The sequence below is a fragment of the Myxine glutinosa genome, chromosome 4, assembly GCF_964187855.1.
Source record: "Myxine glutinosa chromosome 4, kmMyxGlut1.1, whole genome shotgun sequence".
Classification (NCBI taxonomy): Eukaryota; Metazoa; Chordata; class Myxini; order Myxiniformes; family Myxinidae; genus Myxine; species Myxine glutinosa.
The window spans coordinates 67,389,912-67,411,117 of record NC_136264.1 but is presented as its reverse complement, the minus strand read 5'-3'; the positions used below and the strand labels follow the sequence as shown (position 1 = coordinate 67,411,117).

Sequence of the window (21,206 nt, the reverse complement as noted above, 5' to 3'; positions counted from 1 at the left end):
ATAACCAGCTCCCACATCTGTTCGTTTTGATAGTGCAGGACACTGAAGTGGTGCAGTCGAACGTTCTTGACATAGCACACATATTGTCCAATCAATAGGTCCTGGTGTTTTTTTTTGTACACCGCTCCTTTCCTATGCCACCTCCAGGCATTGCAAATCGTCATTGCCGGGCACCGAAGGGGGCTCGGCAGTGACGCACGCTGAAAGAGAGTACTCAGTTTTCACTCTGGTTTCTTGTTTGTTTTCTTGTTTGTTTTCTTGGTTGTCCGGACGATATCTCAGCCATCCTTTGAGCTAGGAAGCTGAAATTTCGGCACAGTAGTGAGCAAGTCCTTTGTCAAATACGGTATTTTTTGTTTTTTGATTAATCAATTAATTGAGGAGTTATTTAATTATTAGCGTTTAATTAAGTACTTATTTAATTAATTAAATTTCATTTATCTTCTGACCATTATTAACTCAGGCACCTTTTGAGTTAGGAAGCTGATATTTGGACATGCCAATGACCAGGTGATTTGGCTGCAAAGGATATTTTTGATTTATTAATTAATCAATTAATCGATTAATTATTTAATTATTCGATTAATGACAAAAATTTTTTTTTTTTTAAAGTTACAGATTCTGATGAAATAGTGGTAGTTTATGTGTTCTCTGACCAAATTGATTAATAATTTAATTTTTTTATGATTATTATTTATTTATTTTCATTATTAATCATTTATTTATTTTCTTTCTCATTTGGCCAATATCTCAGGCACCTTTTGAGCTGGGAAGCTAATATTTGGACATGAGTGACCAAGTGATGTGGCTATCAAGGATATTTTTGATTTATTGATTAATCATTTCATCTATTAATTATTTATTGATTAATCGATTAATTATTTATTGAGTAATCAATTAATTATTTGATTTTTTATAAATGACTTATTTAATTAAATTTCTAAAAGATACATCTTCGGATGAAGCACTAGTGGTTTAGTTATGCGATTAGCCAATTGATTATGAAAATATTTTGTGATAATCTTTTATTGATTTTAATTATACAATTAATCAATCAATTAGTGTACACATCTCCCTCCCAATGCAGCCTCAATGAGCTGCACTGCGGTATTGCCGGGCGCCTGAGGCGCCCCGGCAATGCCGCGCTGCAGCATATTTAATTATTTGGCATGGGGCGGTGTACTTTGAATGTATGTGTACTTGTCTTGTTTTGTTTTGTTTTTTGTATACTGAATCGAGGCTCGTGAAAGAGCTAACATTTACTTCACAAACAAATCAACCAGACAAACAAAATACCCAAAAAGAGGGAGCGGAAGACAAAATGGGGAGAGAAGGGGAAGCACAAAAACACAACATCCGAGAGCAGGGAGATGTGTGGAAGGGAGAGATGAAACAGTATATCCAGTAAACAGTAAACAGTATATCCAGTAAACAGTAAGTAAACAGATGAAACAGTAAACAGTAAACAGATGAAACAGTTTCGAGGTGAGGACAGCTTCTCATGTTCAATGAGCTTACACTTTTTCCGTGTCGACATTGTGGGAGCTCCGAAGGTTCAGACTTAACACCTGGATGGCATCATTGGCGCCATACATGTAGACCTGACAGAAAAGAATTGTTTCTGAATACAGTTAATAGTCATATTAGAAAGTAAGCATTCACCTTTCCGACTGTTGTCATCGTGAATATTCCAAATTGTAATCCGGTCAATTGTTCGTCGATTGTTGACAATTTCGACATAAACATGCCCTTTATGGTGAAATATATGCATTTTATGAAAGAATTAATGCTGTAATTGGATTCCTTGTGTCTGAAAACATACAAAATGATGTTTTATTCATGTCTGTAGCTTGAATATTAAAGAAAATATCGGGTTTAATAGAAATTCACGGCTCGGCTGGTGGCCATCTTGGATTTTGGCCAAATATGGCCACCAGGGGGATTTTTTTTCTTGGCACTATATCTGAAATCGATTATTATGTATTCAAGATGAACTGTACGAAATTTGGTGCTTTTACCACAATCTGAACAATTGTACTGATATTTGGCACTTAGCTGCCCCGCTATTAGCCCAATTTGGGCTGAGGGGTGAAAAGGTGCAAAAACCGATCCCCTCAACTACAGACATATGAGCGTAATTCCAATCATCAACAAGTCATGGAACCAATTGACATGAAATCCTTCCTTTTCTCCAAAAACCTCATCTCAGATCACCAATTTGGTTTCAGACCGGGTCACTCTATTTTGGACATGCTGCTTCTACTCACCAACAATGAATGGATTCCCTCAATGTCAGACATAAGCTCAGGGCCATCTCTCTGGACATATCTCGTGTTTTTGATAGTCTGGCATCAAGGCTGGAGTGCCCCAAGGCAGTGTTCTGGGCCCACTTCTATTCCTGATCTTCATCAATGATCTTTCTGATTCTCTGGAAAAACCTCTTTATCTGTTTGCTGATGACTCCACTCTCTGCCATGACATCACTCATCCTTCAGACAGGCAGGCTGTATATCCTCTTCCTTCTCTTCAGACCATGACAAAATCACAAGTTGGTCAAATACTTGGAATATGTCTTTCAATCCTGACAAAACTCACACTCTCGCTATCTCTCTCTCTGGAAGGACTGTCTGACAAATTCTCCTATCTACTTTATTCCCAGTCCTCTTGAGGAAGTTCAGTCATTCAAACTTCTGGGACTCACCATCAGCCATGATATTTATTGGGCAAATCACATTTAAAAGTGGGCCCCAAAGCCATGCACCTACTGGGCATCCTCCGTCGTACTAAGTCCTTCCTTGGCACACATGAACTTCTTTCTATCCACCTACAAGGCCTTCACCCACAGCTTGATGGAGCACTGCTCTCCCCTCTGGGCTGGCTTCCCTGCCGTTACACCTTGCTCAGCTCAATGCCGTGGAAACCAAGGCCTTATAAATCATTGGAATCTCCCACGATTAAGCTGTGTCTATGGGCCTATCACGTCACCATCGCAGACATGTCGGCCGTGTACTCTCTATCATCTACCACCTCCTTTCTGGTCTTGCACCCTCTGTTCTTTTCATGCTTTGTCCCCTCTCCCCCAGGTTTTGTGTAGGGCATACACAGTCCAATATGTACCCCCTTCTCGTGAAACTACCTAAATCCAGAATCACTGCTCACCTCCCCTCATTTGTTACTCTTTTTCCCCACCTGTGGAACCAACTTCCACATCCTCTTCAATACCATTCTTCCCACCAGGTCTTCAAGACAGCTGTTCACCACCTTGCCTCAACTATACACTTGAGGCTTGCCCTCAAAGACTTGACACTTGACTTGAGACTTGCCTTAAAAGACTTGAAACTTGACTTGAGACTTGCCCTCAAAGACTTGAAACTTGCCCTCAAAGACTTGACACTTGACTTTAGACTTGCCCTCAAAGCCATGAGACTTGACTTGAGACTTGTCCTCATAGACTTCAGACTTTACTTGAGACTTGCCCTCAAAGGTTCGAGACTTGTCCTCATAGACTTGAGACTTGTCCTCATAGACTTGAGACTTGTCCTCAAAGACTGGACACTTGCCCTCAAAGACAAGACTTGAGACTTGCCCTCAAAGACCTGAGACTTGACTTTAGATTTGCCCTCAAAGACTTGACTCTTGCTCTCAAAGAGTTGATACTTGACTTGAGACTTGCTCTCAAAGAGTTGATACTTGACTTGAGACTTGCCTTAAAAGACTTGAAACTTGACTTGAGACTTGCCCTCAAAGACTTGAAACTTGCCCTCAAAGACTTGACACTTGACTTTAGACTTGCCCTCAAAGCCATGAGACTTGACTTGAGACTTGTCCTCATAGACTTCAGACTTTACTTGAGACTTTGCCCTCAAAGACTTGACACTTGCCCTCAAAGACCTGAGACTTGACTTTAGACTTGCCCTCAAAGCCATGAGACTTGACTTGAGACTTGTCCTCATAGACTTGAGACTTGTCCTCAAAGACTGGACACTTGCCCTCAAAGACAAGACTTGAGACTTGCCCTCAAAGACCTGAGACTTGACTTTAGATTTGCCCTCAAAGACTTGACTCTTGCTCTCAAAGAGTTGATACTTGACTTGAGACTTGCTCTCAAAGAGTTGATACTTGACTTGAGACTTGCCCTCAAAGAGTTGATACTTGACTTGAGACTTGCCCTCAAAGACTTGCTTTCAGTGATTTGTTGACATCTCTGTATAATACTAATTAGACAGAGACAGAGATAGGATCCTTGCCTCCTCCTACATTGACGTTTCTTGTAAGAAAGATAACTCATTACCTCCACGTCAGAAGGCGGACGCAGGCTATGTTTTCACCCCTGTCTGTCAGTCTGTGAGCAGGATATCCCAAAAAGTTGTGGACGGATTTGTCGAAACCTGGTGGATCGGTTGGGTGTGACAAGGAAGAAATGATTAGATTTTGATTAAAACCCGAATCCAGATCAGTGGGACACAAAACGTAAACTGTTCAGCTGGTGCAGGTATGCCCTCTCCCGAATACCGATCACGTTTATTCTGGATTTCTGGGTAAAGTGCGGTTTGTTTCGGGGACATGTCAGTGTAGTTAGTAACGGTAGTCCCGCTTACAGCGGCAAATAATTTATGCTACGATTTTTCTCAAACGAGTCTGTAAACTATATTTAGTCGTTATTTCTTGGTATTATGGGAGACATAAAATTTATTTTCTGATGTTTCAACTGAAAAAAGATGTTAGGGAAAAAAAAACAAGGCATTTCGTAAATGAAATAAAACATGATTAATTTTCATGGGAAATTGTAAATGTTTCGTATTATTATTGCTTTTATTAATATTTGGTCGGTATGTAAAGGATAACAATTTTAATTGATGACGGCATGCTGTTTCCGGTTACATTGTGCCGCACTGTCCATTCACTGAACGCATTGGCGCCTCGAGAAGATGTTTAAGAAGTAAGACGTTTCGGTGCTCTCTGTTCTTTTATACCTCCTCAAGCTAATTGCACTGTATTTCACCTCATCCAAGAGTTTGAAAATTACCTGTCTCCAAATGGACGATGTAGCAATGTTTAACCACGTTTATCTTGGCTTGGTGCGATATTGGTGTAAACTTCCTTGTAAACGATGAGCTTGGGGTTTACTGGTTGACAAATAGCAGAAACGGCTGGTTACTTACTTGTAATTTGGTTTAACAACCTGAAACCTCTTAAATTACGATATGAGGTAAAAAATAAAAAAATTATATATATATATATACGTATATCCAAATTATAGTCTTCATTTTATAATCAATATTGGTGATGTAACAATAATACATAAATATATTTTTATGAGTGCGATAAAGTACAGTACAGTATATCCGCAAAGCGATTTAAGGGTGGAAGTGCCAACCGAGCTGACTTTACTTAATTATACATTCATTGAACTGGGACACAGGAGGAGGTCATTTGGCCCATCGTGCTTGTGTTTCATCCACACCATGCGTCGATTTAATCTATCAGTATACTAACAGTCTATGAAACGAACCCAATCTTTGCCAATTATTCGATTTCACTGAGAGTGTGTTGAGGAGCAATGGGGCAAGCACAGGGCTTGTAAGGTGAGGAATGAACTTTGACCCCTGAACCCCCAGTCCCCAGAATAAATAATTCGAGTAGGAAAAGGCTTATAGATGCTTATTTATATATAGGCTACTTATAGATGGGGATTATTATCAGTTTGTTTTGATTTGCTATGATGAATGACTGTTCAGTTGTATCATAAAACTGTATAACGCTTCCTGGAACATGGCTTTGATTTGATGAAAGACACATTCCCACTTTTTTTCTTCCATAAAGACTGGCTGGAAAATTCCACAACTTACTTTTGTGGTCCATCTCTGGAGGTAGTCCAATAGTGGAGTTGGCCCTGGATGCCATAGGTAGACAGTTTGGAGAGAAAGGCGAAACGCCACACCATATCGAAAGCTCGAGATATGTCCAGAGAGACAGCCCTGATCTCGTATCTGATGTTGAACGCCTTCACCCATTGTTGGGAGAGTTGAAGCAGCATGTTCAAAGTAGAGTGACCTGGTCTGAATCTGAATTGATGATCTGAGATAAGACCATTGGAGAAAAGGAATGATTTGATATCGACTGCGACAATGGACTCCATGCCTTTGCTGTGCGTCTGTTTACATGCCTTTCCATTACCAATGCAATACCAAGGAGTTATAAAAGCGCTCTCTCGAGAAATGGCCTCCACATGGGCTGCCATGTGCATCTTCTAGGATCTGACGTCACAATTTGCTGGTACCACCACTCTCTTACGGTTTCCATCCTTGGGATTTATGTAGTACAAGATTCAATTGACGATGGCAAATAGGGATTCTATCTTCTTATTTAACGACCATTATTAACCCACCTTTTATTGTGGGGCCCGCCAGGGGTAGTTTGGCCCAGATTCTTGAAGGGCCAATTTACAAGCGCTGGCGTCCTCTGGTAGTTGACCTTGTTTGAGGAAGTCGAACACCTCCTTGACTATTGGGTCCTTAATCTGTTCACTCGTGAAAGAGTCAGGGAAGCAGACATGTCCAGCAGGTGTAGTGATGTACAGCAATGAGGTTAGGTCATCTTCTTGAGATAGGTCATGAGTATCCATGAAAGATAATTGAACTTCCTCACTGTCTATTCCCAACGCGTTTATGACAGAGCATCGGCATTCTTAGTGTCCTTGTCATTTCGGTAGGTGATGCGCACTTCTCTCAACCCACTCCCATACACCTTGGTCCACCAGTGGACATGTTTCCCTGTCGGGTTTGGGGTTTCTAGTACAGCCTTGACCTCAGTGTGATCAGTAAGTGCATTCACACGGTTGCCGTACAGTTGGTGGTGGAAGTGAAAGATACCCCATACAACAGCAAGCTTCTCCAGCTCTTTTATACTGTAGTTTTTTCTCGGACTGGTTGAGGGCCTGCTTGGCTAATGCTACAGGATGCAGTTTCCCATCATCTTGTACTTGAGAAAGGCCAGCTGCTTATACCTGAACTGAAGCATTGGTTTCCATTGTGAAATCTCAGTCAAATTTAGGATATGCAAGAACCGGAGCGGAAGTGTGGTTCGTCTTCAGTTCATCAAATGCTGACTGACATCGAGCTGTCCACACAAAGTTAGCTTCTTTGCGGGTGAGCTCATGAAGAGGCTGAGAAACCTTAGGAATACATTTTTCGTAGTACGAGGCCAAGCCAAATAAATGGCACATGTCTTTTGCGGAAGGGAGAATGTGCATGACTGATGACGCACGGTCGGGATGCCCATTCCAGTTGTAAACCAAGATGCCATGCTTTAAAGTACCCTTGGCCCTCCAATTTATATATATGCCCTGTATTTTATGCACTTCTAACCCACTGGATGAAATAAGTTGAAAAGTAGTGATTGGACTCGAGAGGTGTGCATGTTCTAGTAAGTTTGGATGGCTACCTCCAACTTAAAATTATCCTCCCTGCTTCTTAAGGGAGCAGGTGTTTCTAGTATAAATTCCTGCATTTCTTATGTGGTACCTTATACCAATTTACTTTTTGATGGCTCACTTGGTGTTTGACTTGCTGTGTTTTAGGTTTGACCAGAAGGAGAGCGTGTCAAATTGCATTCAACTAAAGACATCTGCTATCAAAGGAATCCGAAATCAGCTGTTGCATCAGTTTCCGGGAATCGAACCTTACCTTGTCCAAATCTTGCCAAAGAAGGAACCTTTCAAAGTTATAAAATGGTATGTGTCTTATAGTGCAGTCCAGGTAGTAGTATCCTTGTCACCGACACACACACATACATATATATATATATATTGTTACGGATCGCGGTTTAGATGTTATGATGGGCCGAGCGGATGGTCCAACCGCGACCGTTACAGGATCCCCAATTGGCCCGATTCCACCCGACGTTGACCAGATCGCACCACCGATATTCAATTGGGAAACCTCTAAAGCGACCGAAAGAGAAGGAAAAAGAGAAGAAGACAGAGTACGGAGGAAGAACAGATTTATTATACACACACAAGCAAAAAGGAGCAATCAAGTTTATTTACAACACATAAGACGCAGGTGACACAGTGCAAATACTAGCTTATACAGACTTAATTAAATACCCAGGGACAAGACACACAGAACAAACTCACGTACACAAGAAGGGTGGAGGAAAGGAATGAATGCTGGAAGGAGGAATGGGAAGGTTCAGCTGGGGCAGATGGTTCGGGCTTGATCCCGCACGGGACGTCGGCTGGACCTCGACGGCCACCGATGCCACCGCTATCTGGTCCCCGCGGGGTAACGGGTTGAAGCTGCCTGGTGGAGTCAACGCTGCTTGTGGAGCCAAAGCTGCTTCCCTGGCTCACCTCAGGGCGCGTCTGCCGTCTCTGGCGCAACTGCTGGTAATTGACCTTGAACCTTCTCTCTCTTGGCCCTGGTGTCTCCTCACCACCGACAACTCAACGCAACCAACGCAACCACTGACCACTCGACGCCACCACTTCTCACCACCGACTTCTTACCGCAACCAACGCAACCACTGACCCTCCACTGACGACCAACTCACGACTCACTCACTTGCTTCTTGCGTGCGCGCCTTTTATAGCGCCTCCAGCGATCAAGCCGCCGGCCTTCAGGACACGCCCATCGGTGTGCTCACCTCGGCCCTGGTTGGTCACGCGACCCTCTCGCTCCGCCCTTGATGACGACGGGCGGGCACGCCCCTCTTCCCCTCTATGACGAGGTGGAGACACGCCTTTCTTCTCCGACCCTGCCTCGTGGTCAATGGCGGTTATTGGAGGGGAGGTAATTGGCAATCGAGGCTCGGCAATGACGAAAGGGGATGTGAAAGGAAAGGAGATTTTGGGGATGGGAATGAAAGGGGATCGATCTATTCTCTTTCACTGGTGCAATGGAGTACTTCAATTAATGGGAGACACAGCCTTACCCTAAAACACAGAATAAGATATAACTATCAAACAGGGGTATTCTATTATTTGGCTGACGTGTATGCTTGTGGACTAATTATGGGATGCCCTTTCATCTTTACACAGCTCCGGAGGTAGGGGGGCGCAGAATAACCAATAATAATAATAATACAGCACACAATCAAAAAAAATACAGTCCTCATGTCCGCAACAATATATTGGTGGAAGTAAGAGATAGCCCATACAACAGCAAGCTTCTCCAGCTCTTTTATACTGTAGTTTTTTCTCGGACTGGTTGAGGGCCTGCTTGGCGAATGGACCTTATATATATGTCCTTGTAAAGTGTTCAGATGTTTGGTTCTCAACATAAATAAAGAAGTGATAATTAAGAAACAAACATAAAATGAAGTACAATCTCATTGCACAATAGTGTATAGAACAAAACATTTGTAACATCATTACCTCTGCCACTGAAGGTGGACGTAGGGTATGTTTTCATGTCTGTCTGTTTGTGAGCAGGATATCTCAAAATGTAATAGATGGATTCAGAGGAAATTTGATGGACAGTTTGGGTGTGTAACAAGGACGAATTGATTCGATTTTGGTGAAGATCTGGATATGGATTTGGATACGATAACTTTTTAAAGTGCTTTTTCACCATTAAGAGATGGTGCCAAAAACGATATTATATTATGACATTTCAAAACATTGTGGACGGATTATGACAAAACTTGGTGGATCAGTTGGGTAGGTGACACAAACAAGCCAATTAGATTTTGGTTAAAGTCTGGGTGCAGATCTGGCCTTTCAGTGAGGTACAAAATGTAAACTGTTCAACCTGGCGGAGGTATGCGGTCTACCGAGTGTCGTTCAATCTAGTGTTATGAATGTTTTGTTCCATGCTGTATTCTTTCTTCTATGAGTCTGGCAAGTGTCTAGTCTGGGTTGGATTCCCGATCCCATTATAAACTATCGGATTAAACTGCCGTATCCAAGTGTGCTGTCCCTCAGATGGACATTACTGTTAACATCAATTGGTGGACATCAAATATCCCAGGGTGTCTTTCGTGAAGAGTGGGAGAGTTATCGACAGCATCCTCAATTTTTTCACAAATTGCTGCCTAAATCATGCTCGGTCGAATGTCACGCCTGGCCAACCGATTCGAGAAAGACTTTGGCCTAAAGCATTCCCTTGCCAACCCAACAGGAAGGTGGGAATAATTGTGGCCGTGAAAGAAAGTCATAGTTATTGTACAGCATTGTGCAATGAATATTTAAGTTGTGATGAAACGATTGCACAGAGATTAGTGTTTTTCCCTCTCATGTGACCTTTCATTTTTCGTGTAACATTTTTTTTTTTTTAGATCAAACGTAACAGTGGGTTGACCTCTAACGCTGGCGGAGACATCCATCAATGCATTTGCATGAATGTCGATTTTCTAGTTTTAAATGGAGATTCTACTTTGTATTTTATGAGTCTGGTGAGTGGTGAGTTTGAGGTGAAGGTGGGAGTGCATCAGGGGTCGGTACTAAGTCCACTACTATTTGTAGCTGTGAAGGAGGTGCTGGCTCAGACCGTAAAGGAGGGTTTACCATGGGAGTTGTTGTATGCAGATGATCTGGTGTTGATTGCGGAAAGTATGGATGGACTGAAGGAAAAGATGAACAAGTGGAAGGAAAGTATGGAGACAAAAGGTCTGAAGGTGAATATAGGAAAGACGAAGGTGATGGCAAGTGGTAAAGCATGTGGTGAGGTGGAAAGAACTGGGAAGTGGCCCTGTGCTGTGTGCAGGAAGGGTGTCGGAGTGAACTCCATTCAATGTACAATGTGCACTGAGTGGGTTCATCAAAAATGTGGTGGTCTGAGAGGGTCATTAACCAGTGTGGCAGCTACATTCAAATGTAAGGTGTGCACAGAAGGAGCTGCAGATGGAGGAAATGTTGAGTTGGATCTTGGAGACGGCGTGAAGCTGGAAGGTGTGAAAACATTTTGCTACCTCGGAGACATGCTGAATGGAGAAGGTGGATCAGACTCGGCAACGGTTGCTGGAGTGAGATGTGCATGGAAGAAGTTTCGGGAACTGAGTAGCGTGCTGATGAGGAGGGGAGTGTCGTTGAAGCTGAAGGGAAAGGTGTATGCTGCATGTGTGAGAAGTGTTATGATTTATGGGAGCGAGACATGGGTCATGAATGTAGAGCAGCAACGAAGGCTGGAAAGGGTGGAAATGCGAATGGTTCGGTGGATGTGCGGAGTGTCGCTGAGAGAGAGGAAGACAAATGATGAATTGCGAAAGATGATGGGAATAGAGCCTGTGATTGATGCTGTGAAGAGGAACAGGTTGAGATGGTTTGGTCATGTGTTGAGGAAGGATGAAAGTGACTGGTTGAGAAGAGTGATGGAAATAAATGTAGAAGGAAGTAGAGGACGGGGAAGACCGAGAAAGACTTGGCTAAAGACGGTGGAAGAAGACATGCGGGCAAGGGGGTTAACAAGGAGTATGCAGAAAATAGGGCAAAATGGAGAAGATTGTCATGGGGACCGCAAGGCTAACCCCCGCTCTTGCAGGGAAAATGGCCTTAAAATGCATGTTGTTGTGTTGTTGTATTCTACTTGGTTTGCAAGTTAATAATTATCTCAGAGAAATAGAAAATAGTGCTAAACACGTTTTATATTGAAGTAACTGGGGCAGTATTCACCTCTCATACCAAAAGATTGAATTTAAAAAAATACAAGTGCCAACAACAGTGATGGGGGTCATTTTAAACACCGAGGACAAAGTGTGTGTGTGTGCGCTAAGAACTTTGTAAGTCTTTGCCCATCCTTTAACGATGAACCGAATAAGAGATCAGACATGAAACTCCACCATTCTGTTCCAGTAATTTTATTTATTTACTGTGGAATCACATTTATTTATATTGGAATAATTTAATTATTTTTGAAAGCTTAATTTGCATTGATTCGATCTGTGCCATTGGGACTGGGCTAGCAATCAATTTAAAAAAGTCACTAATACCTGTCTCCTATCTTACTTCCACTTCTTTGGAAGTGGTGTTCTGTGTTATTTATTCCTATATCATTTTTATTACTTATTTTGCTTTCCTGGCAGCCATGACCATGTAGAAATCCTGACGGTAAATGGAGAGCTGCTGTTTTTTCGCCAAAGGGAAGGCCCGCTTTTTCCTACACTACGACTTCTGCATAAATGTGAGTCTAATAAGGGCCACTGGGCCTGCACCGAAGGTAAAACATTCTGCTTGTTTTTGCTCTTTTCTCCCATACAGAATGTTAAAAATGTAATGAAGCTCTCTGCGTCTGCGTGCATGCATCTGAAGCCTTCTGGTCAAAATCCATTACCTGGACAGTTGGCCTAACTCCACCCACAATTGTAATTAGGAAAATTATTCGCTCGGAATGTTGGTGCTATTTATTGTAAGCCTTCGCATATTGTATTTCGCTTTTTACCCATGATATTACCTATTTTTTGGTTAATGACAGCTATATTCAAATACACATACGTATTGTTGCGAATATGGAATTTGGCCTCCATATCCGCTTGTAAATATTCCCCTATTTTCTCCAATACTCCCCAACTTTCCCCAGTCCCCCATTCCCTAGTCCCATTGCATGTAAATAACAATCAGTAGAGCCGACCTTCCCCTTATTCCCCCATTAAATGTCGTGCCCAGGTCCACCGCACCACACGTAGACAACTTTCGGACATCTTCCTAGTTATTCTTAATCTATGTCAGTTAAGGCCTCGTTTCCATTAATTATGACTCTTCGTTGCACCAGAATGTGATTATATGGCACCAGTAGTGAGTTTAGGACCTTCCCATACCTCCTCCCATCTTCTTCCCCAAACAACAACAATAACAACAACTACACCAACAATTACAACAACAACAGAGGAGATGGCGGCGGAGCGGGGGAGGATGCGTCCTCACACCGGCTCGATTAGCGCCATTGACCACGCGCTCCACGGGGTTACCCCGAAGGGGCTGGCTGTCAGCTCCTCGTCAGGGGCGGAGCCAGTAACCCCCCCACGCACCCAATGAGAAGCAACGTGCCGATTCCATCTGGGGCGGAGCTAACGAGCCGAGGGCGTGTCACTCCCCGCCGGATATACGCAGCCGCTTGCCGGACGTGACGAGAGATGCGCCCCCAGCCTGGAGAGAGAAGTCGCCACCCCTCGAGCGCTGCAAGACCTCCCCGCATCTTTGGACCGGACCGGACCGTACTGGACCCTGCTTTGAGCCAAGAGTGCACCTTGAGCCATCGATACCCGCTGTCCTTTTCATCAACCCCCGTGTGAGTCAGCCTTGTCCCGTTTGTCTGTAGTCTGTCCGGGGTTAATATAAGAGTGTGTCTAAGTGCCTGTCTTTCTGTGATTATAACTCTAGCCCCTGTAATCTGACCTTTCCGTACGAATATAATCTCCTCCGGAGGTCTTGAGAACTGAACCCTTGGTGTCGTATTGTGTGATTGTAATCCAGCCGGGTGTCTTCTTTTTCTTATTGAGCCAGCATAGCGCGATTAGTCAACCCCGGGTGCAATCGGGGTAACTTGTACGGATACGGCGGCCATCCCGCTCGGCCCACCATACCATCAAAGTCGTATCTGTAACAATTGGTGTCGAGGAGTGGAATTCGAACCCGGGACTAAATTAGTTAGGCCCAAATTTTGGGAGGGAAAATCGATTCGGAGCGCGTTTCCCGCGCGAAATTATAACGGCGAAATTTCAATTTGTTTTACGAAAATAAAAAAATAAAAACCGAATTTTGAAAGTCGCGCTATGGCGGATCAAGACAGCTGGGGTCCGGTAAAGGAGAGCGAAGCAGTGAGGGCGGCAGGTTCGCAAAATAGCGCCGTCACGCACGAAGAAGCGGGCGCGCAAAATGGCGCCTCGCTGGTCACCGTGCCCGCGACCGAAGTAGCGCCGCTGGGAAGATTGGAACTTTTTTTTATACAAATGACGGCCCTTATGGAAAAGAATAGTGAGCGATTGGAAAACCAAATGGGGGTAATGGGGAACCGGATGGATGCTCAGGGTGAGCAAATGGGGGCAATGAGGGACGAAGCGAGGGGTACCGGTGAGGGGTTAGACAAGAAATTTGGGAAGTTAGACAATAATTTTGAGGGGTTAGACAAGAAATTTGGGAAGTTAGACAATAATTTTGAGGGGTTAGACAAGAAATTTGGGAAGTTAGACAATAATTTTGAGGGGTTAGACAACGGGATAAAAGAGGTGAAAAATGGGTTAATGGGGTTAGAAAATAGGATGGAGGACAAATTGTGGGAAATAGGGGAACAATCTGCCAGGGAAATCAAACGAATGGGGAACCAGATAGAGGAGGTGCAAATCGGGTTAGAAAGTAAACTGGATGCTCAGAGGGATGAATTGGGACAGATGAGGGTGGCATCTACAAAAGAGATGGAGGAGATGAAAGAGGGGATACGACGAGGTGTAAGTGAGGAGGTTTCGGGGCTACGCGAGGAGGTAAAGCGAGGTGAGAAGCGTATGGAGAAAGAGGTGAGGAATAATACGGCTAGGTTACAGGGGGGCATAGAGGACCTGACGGAGGAGGTGGAACAGCTGACGGAGGGACAGACGGAGTTAGTGGAGCAGGTTCAAAGGAACACTGCGGTACTAGGGGGGTTAAAGGCGACACAAAAAGAAATTAAAAATGACTTGATAGCGACACAGAGGCAATGTCAGATGGTACGTGAGGGACTGACAATGAGGTTGGACGAGGTGACAGAGGTAATGGAGACAAAGGACCGGCAGGTGAGGATGCACATAGAGACGGTCACGGTAGCCTTAGAGGACGAACTTGAGGAGACGCACCGGGAAATAAAAGAGGTGAAGCAAAAATTAGAGGAAGTGGAAGAAGAGGTGAGTGAAATTAAGAAGAGACGAACAGAAACTAAGAGAGAAATAAAGGAGGAGGTAATGGAATTGGTACAAGGTCGGTGCTCAACTCATGATGTGCCTCTCACTAACCAAATAAAGAGTTTGCAGGTGGCAAAAGAGGTGCGGAGACGAGGTGTCAAGGTGAGTGGCGAAATATTCGGCAATGTATATGATGTGAGGAAAGCTTCAGTCGGCTTGGGGATTGGTTTGGATCCGGGTGTTCGTGAAAGGCCGTTGGTGAAGTGTGCGACGGGTCTGGTGTGCGAAAAAAGAGGTGTGCGAGAATGTCCGACCATGGGGTGTGTGAGGAAAAAGTGCGCGCCGACCAGTGAGTGTGCTGTCGAGAGCGAGTCGGTCGTAGCGCGTGTGCGAGGGGGTACATGGAAGCGCGGTGTGGTAAGTGTTACGGAGGAAGTAACGAAAGAGTGTGCTCAAGAGGATGCGCGAGAAAGGTGTGTAACGGACAGGTGCATGGGGAAAGAGTGCGCTGTCAAGAGTAAGGGGGAATGCACGCCTGTGGTGAGTGTTACAGAGGATGTAACGAGAAAGTGTACGCCTGTGGTGAGTGTTACAGAGGATGTAACGAGAAAGTGTACGCCTGTGGTGAGTGTTACAGAGGATGTAACGGGAGAGTGTGCGCAAGAGTGTGCGCGAGAAAGGTGTGTAACGGACGGGTGCATGAGGAAAGAGTGCGCTGTCGAGAGTAAGGGTGAGTGCGCGACCGAGAGTGGAGGTGAGAGTAGTGAGAGTGACACGGAGCGTGAGTTGGTTGTGACAGGTGAGCGAGGATGTACACCTGGAATGGAAGGATGCACACCTGGAATGGTAGAGCGTGTGTGGGAATGCACACTTGAGTTGGTCGTGAGGCACGTGGTTGGGTGTGCGAGTGAGAGCACACCTGTAATTGTCACAGAGGAGGTGACCGAGGAAGGGGCGCGAAGAGGTGTGTTGGTGAGGTGTGCGAGCGACGAATGTGTGCCAAGGCGTTCGGTGGTCAGGTGTGTGACCAAGTCTGTGAGCGGAATGAGTGTACCGAGGTGTGTAAGGAAAGGTACGAGGAGCATGGGAACAGCTGGAGGTATGAGCAAGAAAGGGGTAGCGTATGCGTGTAAGCATGCAGGTGAGGCATCGACGGTAACCGGGTTAGCGGTTAGAGCGACTTATAGCCGAATCGGGCCCTCGGTGCGTGCCGGGCTTCGCGTGCCGCGAGAACCAGCGGGGATCCGAGCCACGGCGGGTTCAAAAGGACCGCCGTACGCGATCCACGCTGGGCGGTGCTGGGAACGGCCGCGTCCGTGCTCCACTAGGCGGAGCGGGCAGCCCGATAGGAAGGGTCGTCATGGCGACCACTTTTTGTTGAGACGTGCTGGCCAGTCGAGATCGGGACATTGGATGGCTCCACGCCGAGGTGGTGCGTGGGATCTCGGCCCGGGTAAGCCCCCGCCCCTGCCCCGAATGCGGGACGTATCCAGCCGCTGGCACAAAACAACCCGCATTCATTGCTCGGCTGTACGAAGCCGAGCTTTAGAAGGGAATTGGCGCACCGAGAGGATCTAATAAGGAGACGAGTGATGAGGTTAGTGTTTTGGACCCAAAATTAGAAAAAGGCAAAATTTGATGATTGGTACGGTGATTGGCAGATGATTGGCAAAATTTTTGATTGGCTGAAATTTGGTGTGCCAAATTGATAGTAGGACCTCCCCGATGTGGTGGGATGGCAACTCTGTCATCCCTCACAGAGTGGGGCAAAGGAGCAATAGCTTATGGGGTGTATGGCAGTGAAAACTAGCCCGGGTGGGTTAGGATATGGCGTGTAGGGATCTAGCGAGGATTGACATTAGGTAACGTTAAGATTAGTTAGTGACTGATACCTGTAGTGGGGACGCAGGTAGATTAGTATGGATGATAATGACGAGGGAGCGCAATAGTTTAAAGGGACGACTGGGAAGCGCAAGTTTCAGAAGGGAGTAGTTAGCTGAGATGATGCTGTGTGTGTGAGAATTGAACAGGTGTGATTGCACAGGTGTGCAACTGGACAGGTGTGTGGAGCAGTGTATGAGTAGTGAGTGTTGTGGATCAGCGCGAATGCGCTTGGGGAGAGAAGGGTGCAGGTGGCACCAGGTGTGAGAGCACAGGTGTGCAGGTACAGGTGTGTGGAGAGAGTTGGAGTGAGTGGTACGGAGTGGTGTGCATGGTGCGAAGGTGTGGATGGGGGAAGAGTGGACCCCTTTCACGAGTACCCGGGGCGGGTAGTGTAAGTGTTAGGTAGAGGGTGCAGGTAAATTGTGGTTGGATATTGGCATTTGTGGTGCGGTTGCAGAATGGTGTTGTGAATGGGTGCATTAGTGTTGTGGAAATGGCTGGGCGTGTAGCCTGTTAGTGTGTGTAGTTGGTTGGGCACTCCACCACTGTGAGGATGTCGGCCAGGTGAGGCCGCAGGTGGGCTCTGGGAGCCGGTAGTTGTGAGTGGGTGCCTGAGGATCCCGGGTGTGGATCGGGCAGCCCAGTGCCAGAGAGGGCACGGAGTGGGGAGAGAGCCAGAGGGCCTTCCCCAGGTAGTTAGGTTAGGGTAAGGAGCAGGTAAGCTCGGAGGCAACTGCAGTGGTGGAGGTGTGCAGGTGGGTAGACCCACTGGGAGAGGTACACGCCGCAGCCCAGAAATTGTGCGAGGGCACCGGGAGATGAATTGGGGGAGTGAGACCCCAAATTGAAGAGCACCACAGTTTGGCCAATGGGAATTGGTTTTTAGAACCCATAGTGTAAGAGGGCCAATGGTTTGGCCGGAGAAAGACCCCGGGTAGTGTAAAGTTGTTAAAGTCATTTAGGAGATAGTTAGGATTGATGAACCTGTCGCACCATACGCAGCCACTTACCTGTGGTGATGATGATGACTCCACACCTGTGTTTTCTTTGGTTGTGTTGCAGAAATGAGAATTGCTGTGAGGATTTGTGAGACGCATCACGACGTGGATGAGACATTGGGGTGATTCCATCTCTCCCTCCCTAGGAGGGACTGATGATGAATTGGTAATGGCAAATTTTGATGTTGAGTTGAAAATGGCAAATTTTGATGAGAGTTGAAAATGGCAAATTTGATTGGTTAGGAGGGAGAGAAGACGAATTTGGTATATGGGAGGAACGGGGAAGACAGTAGGGATGTTTGTTGATTTGTAAAGTAGATGTTTATGGGTAGTGTTGTGTTGTGTGGATACAGTAAGGGGTAAGGGAGGGGCCATGTAGGTTACCTGGTGGGGGGGGGGGGGGCGTACGATAGGAACGTACCTGTCTCACCTGGTTCCCATGTGCCCCCAGTGTGCATTACCTTATATTGCGTGCACTTTTGCGCCCTTACCACCTTACTCACTTGTCTGCTTCTTTTGTCTCCCACCTCCGAGGATCTGGCTTTGGGGTAGAGAGAGAGGAAAGAGAGGTGCTGGCTACGCAGTTGTGGGCCTGCACTTTCGCTGTTGGCTGCCTGGATCGATACACCATATGGACCGCAATGTTTGTGGCCACCCACAATGGACCGCAGTTCGTTTGCGGCCAAGCACCACCCGGGGATGGACCTATGGGTCAACGTGGCACCTATGCCATACAGGTGAACCACTTTTAGTTACCACCAAGTGCACCACAAGAAGAGCAAGAGACACCTGCAGGGTTAGGGGTTGTCGAATTTATTTTTATACCAATGAACAATGGTGACTGCACCGGATGGTGCTGACTGTGTGGTGGGGTGGTGCTTTTGATGCTGGGAAAGGGTGCTCTGCACGTTATTAAAGGCCGTCGGCCACAGAGCACTCGTGGGTTGGTGTATCGATGTTGGCAAGCGCGCTCTCTCTCTATGCATAACATCTGCATGTGTCCTTCCAAAAACAGGTCCTGGATCGTAGTGTAAATAGCAGCGTAGTCTTGTAAATAATGCTCCCTACCGGCTGTATGTTTAGTTTGAGAATTCTTTCCGGATTCGGTTATCCTGTGGGTGTGTTTCTGTGAGGAGAAGGGTGCAACGTCGCAGGGGGACATATTTACTCATTTGTGAATATCTGTAAAACTGTCGCACTCAGGGTAGAGTTAATAGTAGAGGGAACTACATTGCGTGCCACACTAAAGTAGGTAAAAATTTATCGGGTCGGGACGCCCCGAGGGTAGAGAAGGGTGCAATGTTGCGAATATGGAATTTGGCCTCCATATCCGCTTGTAAATATTCCCCTATTTTCTCCAATACTCCCCAACTTTCCCCAGTCCCCCATTCCCTAGTCCCATTGCATGTAAATAACAATCAGTAGAGCCGACCTTCCCCTTATTCCCCCATTAAATGTCGTGCCCAGGTCCACCGCACCACACGTAGACAACTTTCGGACATCTTCCTAGTTATTCTTAATCTATGTCAGTTAAGGCCTCGTTTCCATTAATTATGACTCTTCGTTGCACCAGAATGTGATTATATGGCACCAGTAGTGAGTTTAGGACCTTCCCATACCTCCTCCCATCTTCTTCCCCAAACAACAACAATAACAACAACTACACCAACAATTACAACAACAACAGAGGAGATGGCGGCGGAGCGGGGGAGGATGCGTCCTCACACCGGCTCGATTAGCGCCATTGACCACGCGCTCCACGGGGTTACCCCGAAGGGGCTGGCTGTCAGCTCCTCGTCAGGGGCGGAGCCAGTAACCCCCCCACGCACCCAATGAGAAGCAACGTGCCGATTCCATCTGGGGCGGAGCTAACGAGCCGAGGGCGTGTCACTCCCCGCCGGATATACGCAGCCGCTTGCCGGACGTGACGAGAGATGCGCCCCCAGCCTGGAGAGAGAAGTCGCCACCCCTCGAGCGCTGCAAGACCTCCCCGCATCTTTGGACCGGACCGGACCGTACTGGACCCTGCTTTGAGCCAAGAGTGCACCTTGAGCCATCGATACCCGCTGTCCTTTTCATCAACCCCCGTGTGAGTCAGCCTTGTCCCGTTTGTCTGTAGTCTGTCCGGGGTTAATATAAGAGTGTGTCTAAGTGCCTGTCTTTCTGTGATTATAACTCTAGCCCCTGTAATCTGACCTTTCCGTACGAATATAATCTCCTCCGGAGGTCTTGAGAACTGAACCCTTGGTGTCGTATTGTGTGATTGTAATCCAGCCGGGTGTCTTCTTTTTCTTATTGAGCCAGCATAGCGCGATTAGTCAACCCCGGGTGCAATCGGGGTAACTTGTACGGATACGGCGGCCATCCCGCTCGGCCCACCATACCATCAAAGTCGTATCTGTAACAGTATAAATAAACTGGAGCAATGTGACTGTCGCCAATATGCCTCCGCATAGTCCCACAACGAGTAGATGCCCTCGTTCACTGTCCTAAAAATAAAACTTGTTTGATTTAAATCCCTTCAGCTGTTTTCAAGTATCACATTTTCACCAGCCATGACAGGTTTCACATCAATCGGTGAAGCAGTTTCAGAGAAGGGATTTTTTGCAATATCGGCTTTCAAGATAATATGGCTGCCACACCACGTGACATATGGCCTTAAGAAATGTACACTCTGCATTTGTATGGGTCGGGAATCACGTTTGTGAACTTTCATATTCAGCGGATAAGGTTCGTTTTTCTATCCGAGATGGCTGCCAAACCACGTAACCTACGACATCATCCTTTTCAAACTATATGCAACAATGGTGTTATATGACTTTTGTAAAATTTCGCATCTATAGGGTAAGTGGTTTCAGAGATATAATTATTTAATATTTCCTTCAATCCAATATGGCTGCCACACCATGTGACCAATGATGTTTTCATGATCATCTTTTAATCACCATGCCCAGCCAATGACACACATAAAGTTTTGAGTCAATCGATTTCGTGGTTTGGGAGAAGATGTTTTTTTTTTTAGGTTAAATCCAATATGGCTGCCAAACCATGTGACCTATGATGTCATAAATTTAATATTTCAATACAAATGTGTCATAGATCATTTCCATGCAATTTAGGATAAGGAATTTGATGGAAAAAGAACATTTTTGGCTGGTATGCCACTTTACCTATATGATGTCATCATTATCATGCTTTTGTTCTATATGTTATGGTTAACTATATGTTGCTCCCAGTTTTCATACATGCTTAACTATATGTCGCTCCCAGTTTTCACACATAGTTAACTATATGTCGCTCCCAGTTTTCACACATAGTTAACTGTATGTCGCTCCCAGTTTTCACACATAGTTAACTATATGTCGCTCCCAGTTTTCACACATGGTTAACTATGTCGCTCCCAGTTTTCACACATAGTTAACTATATGTCGCTCCCAGTTTTCACACATAGTTAACTATATGTCGCTCCCAGTTTTCACACATGGTTAACTATATGTCGCTCCCAATTTTCACACATGG

The 21,206-nt window shown here is 45.5% G+C and overlaps 1 protein-coding gene across 1 annotated transcript in view; it reads left to right on the top strand.

Moving 5' to 3' along the window:
- Positions 1–4,835: 4,835 nt before the first annotated feature.
- LOC137424728 (malignant T-cell-amplified sequence 1) overlaps positions 4,836–21,206 on the top strand; it is a 29,778-nt gene continuing 13,407 nt past the window's right edge. The window contains exons 1-3 of the mRNA XM_068112482.2: positions 4,836–4,939; positions 7,580–7,732; positions 12,022–12,119. Of these exons, the coding sequence (XP_067968583.1) occupies positions 4,929–4,939; positions 7,580–7,732; positions 12,022–12,119 (262 nt within the window). The 5' untranslated portion in view covers positions 4,836–4,928. The remainder of the gene's footprint in view (positions 4,940–7,579; positions 7,733–12,021; positions 12,120–21,206) is intronic.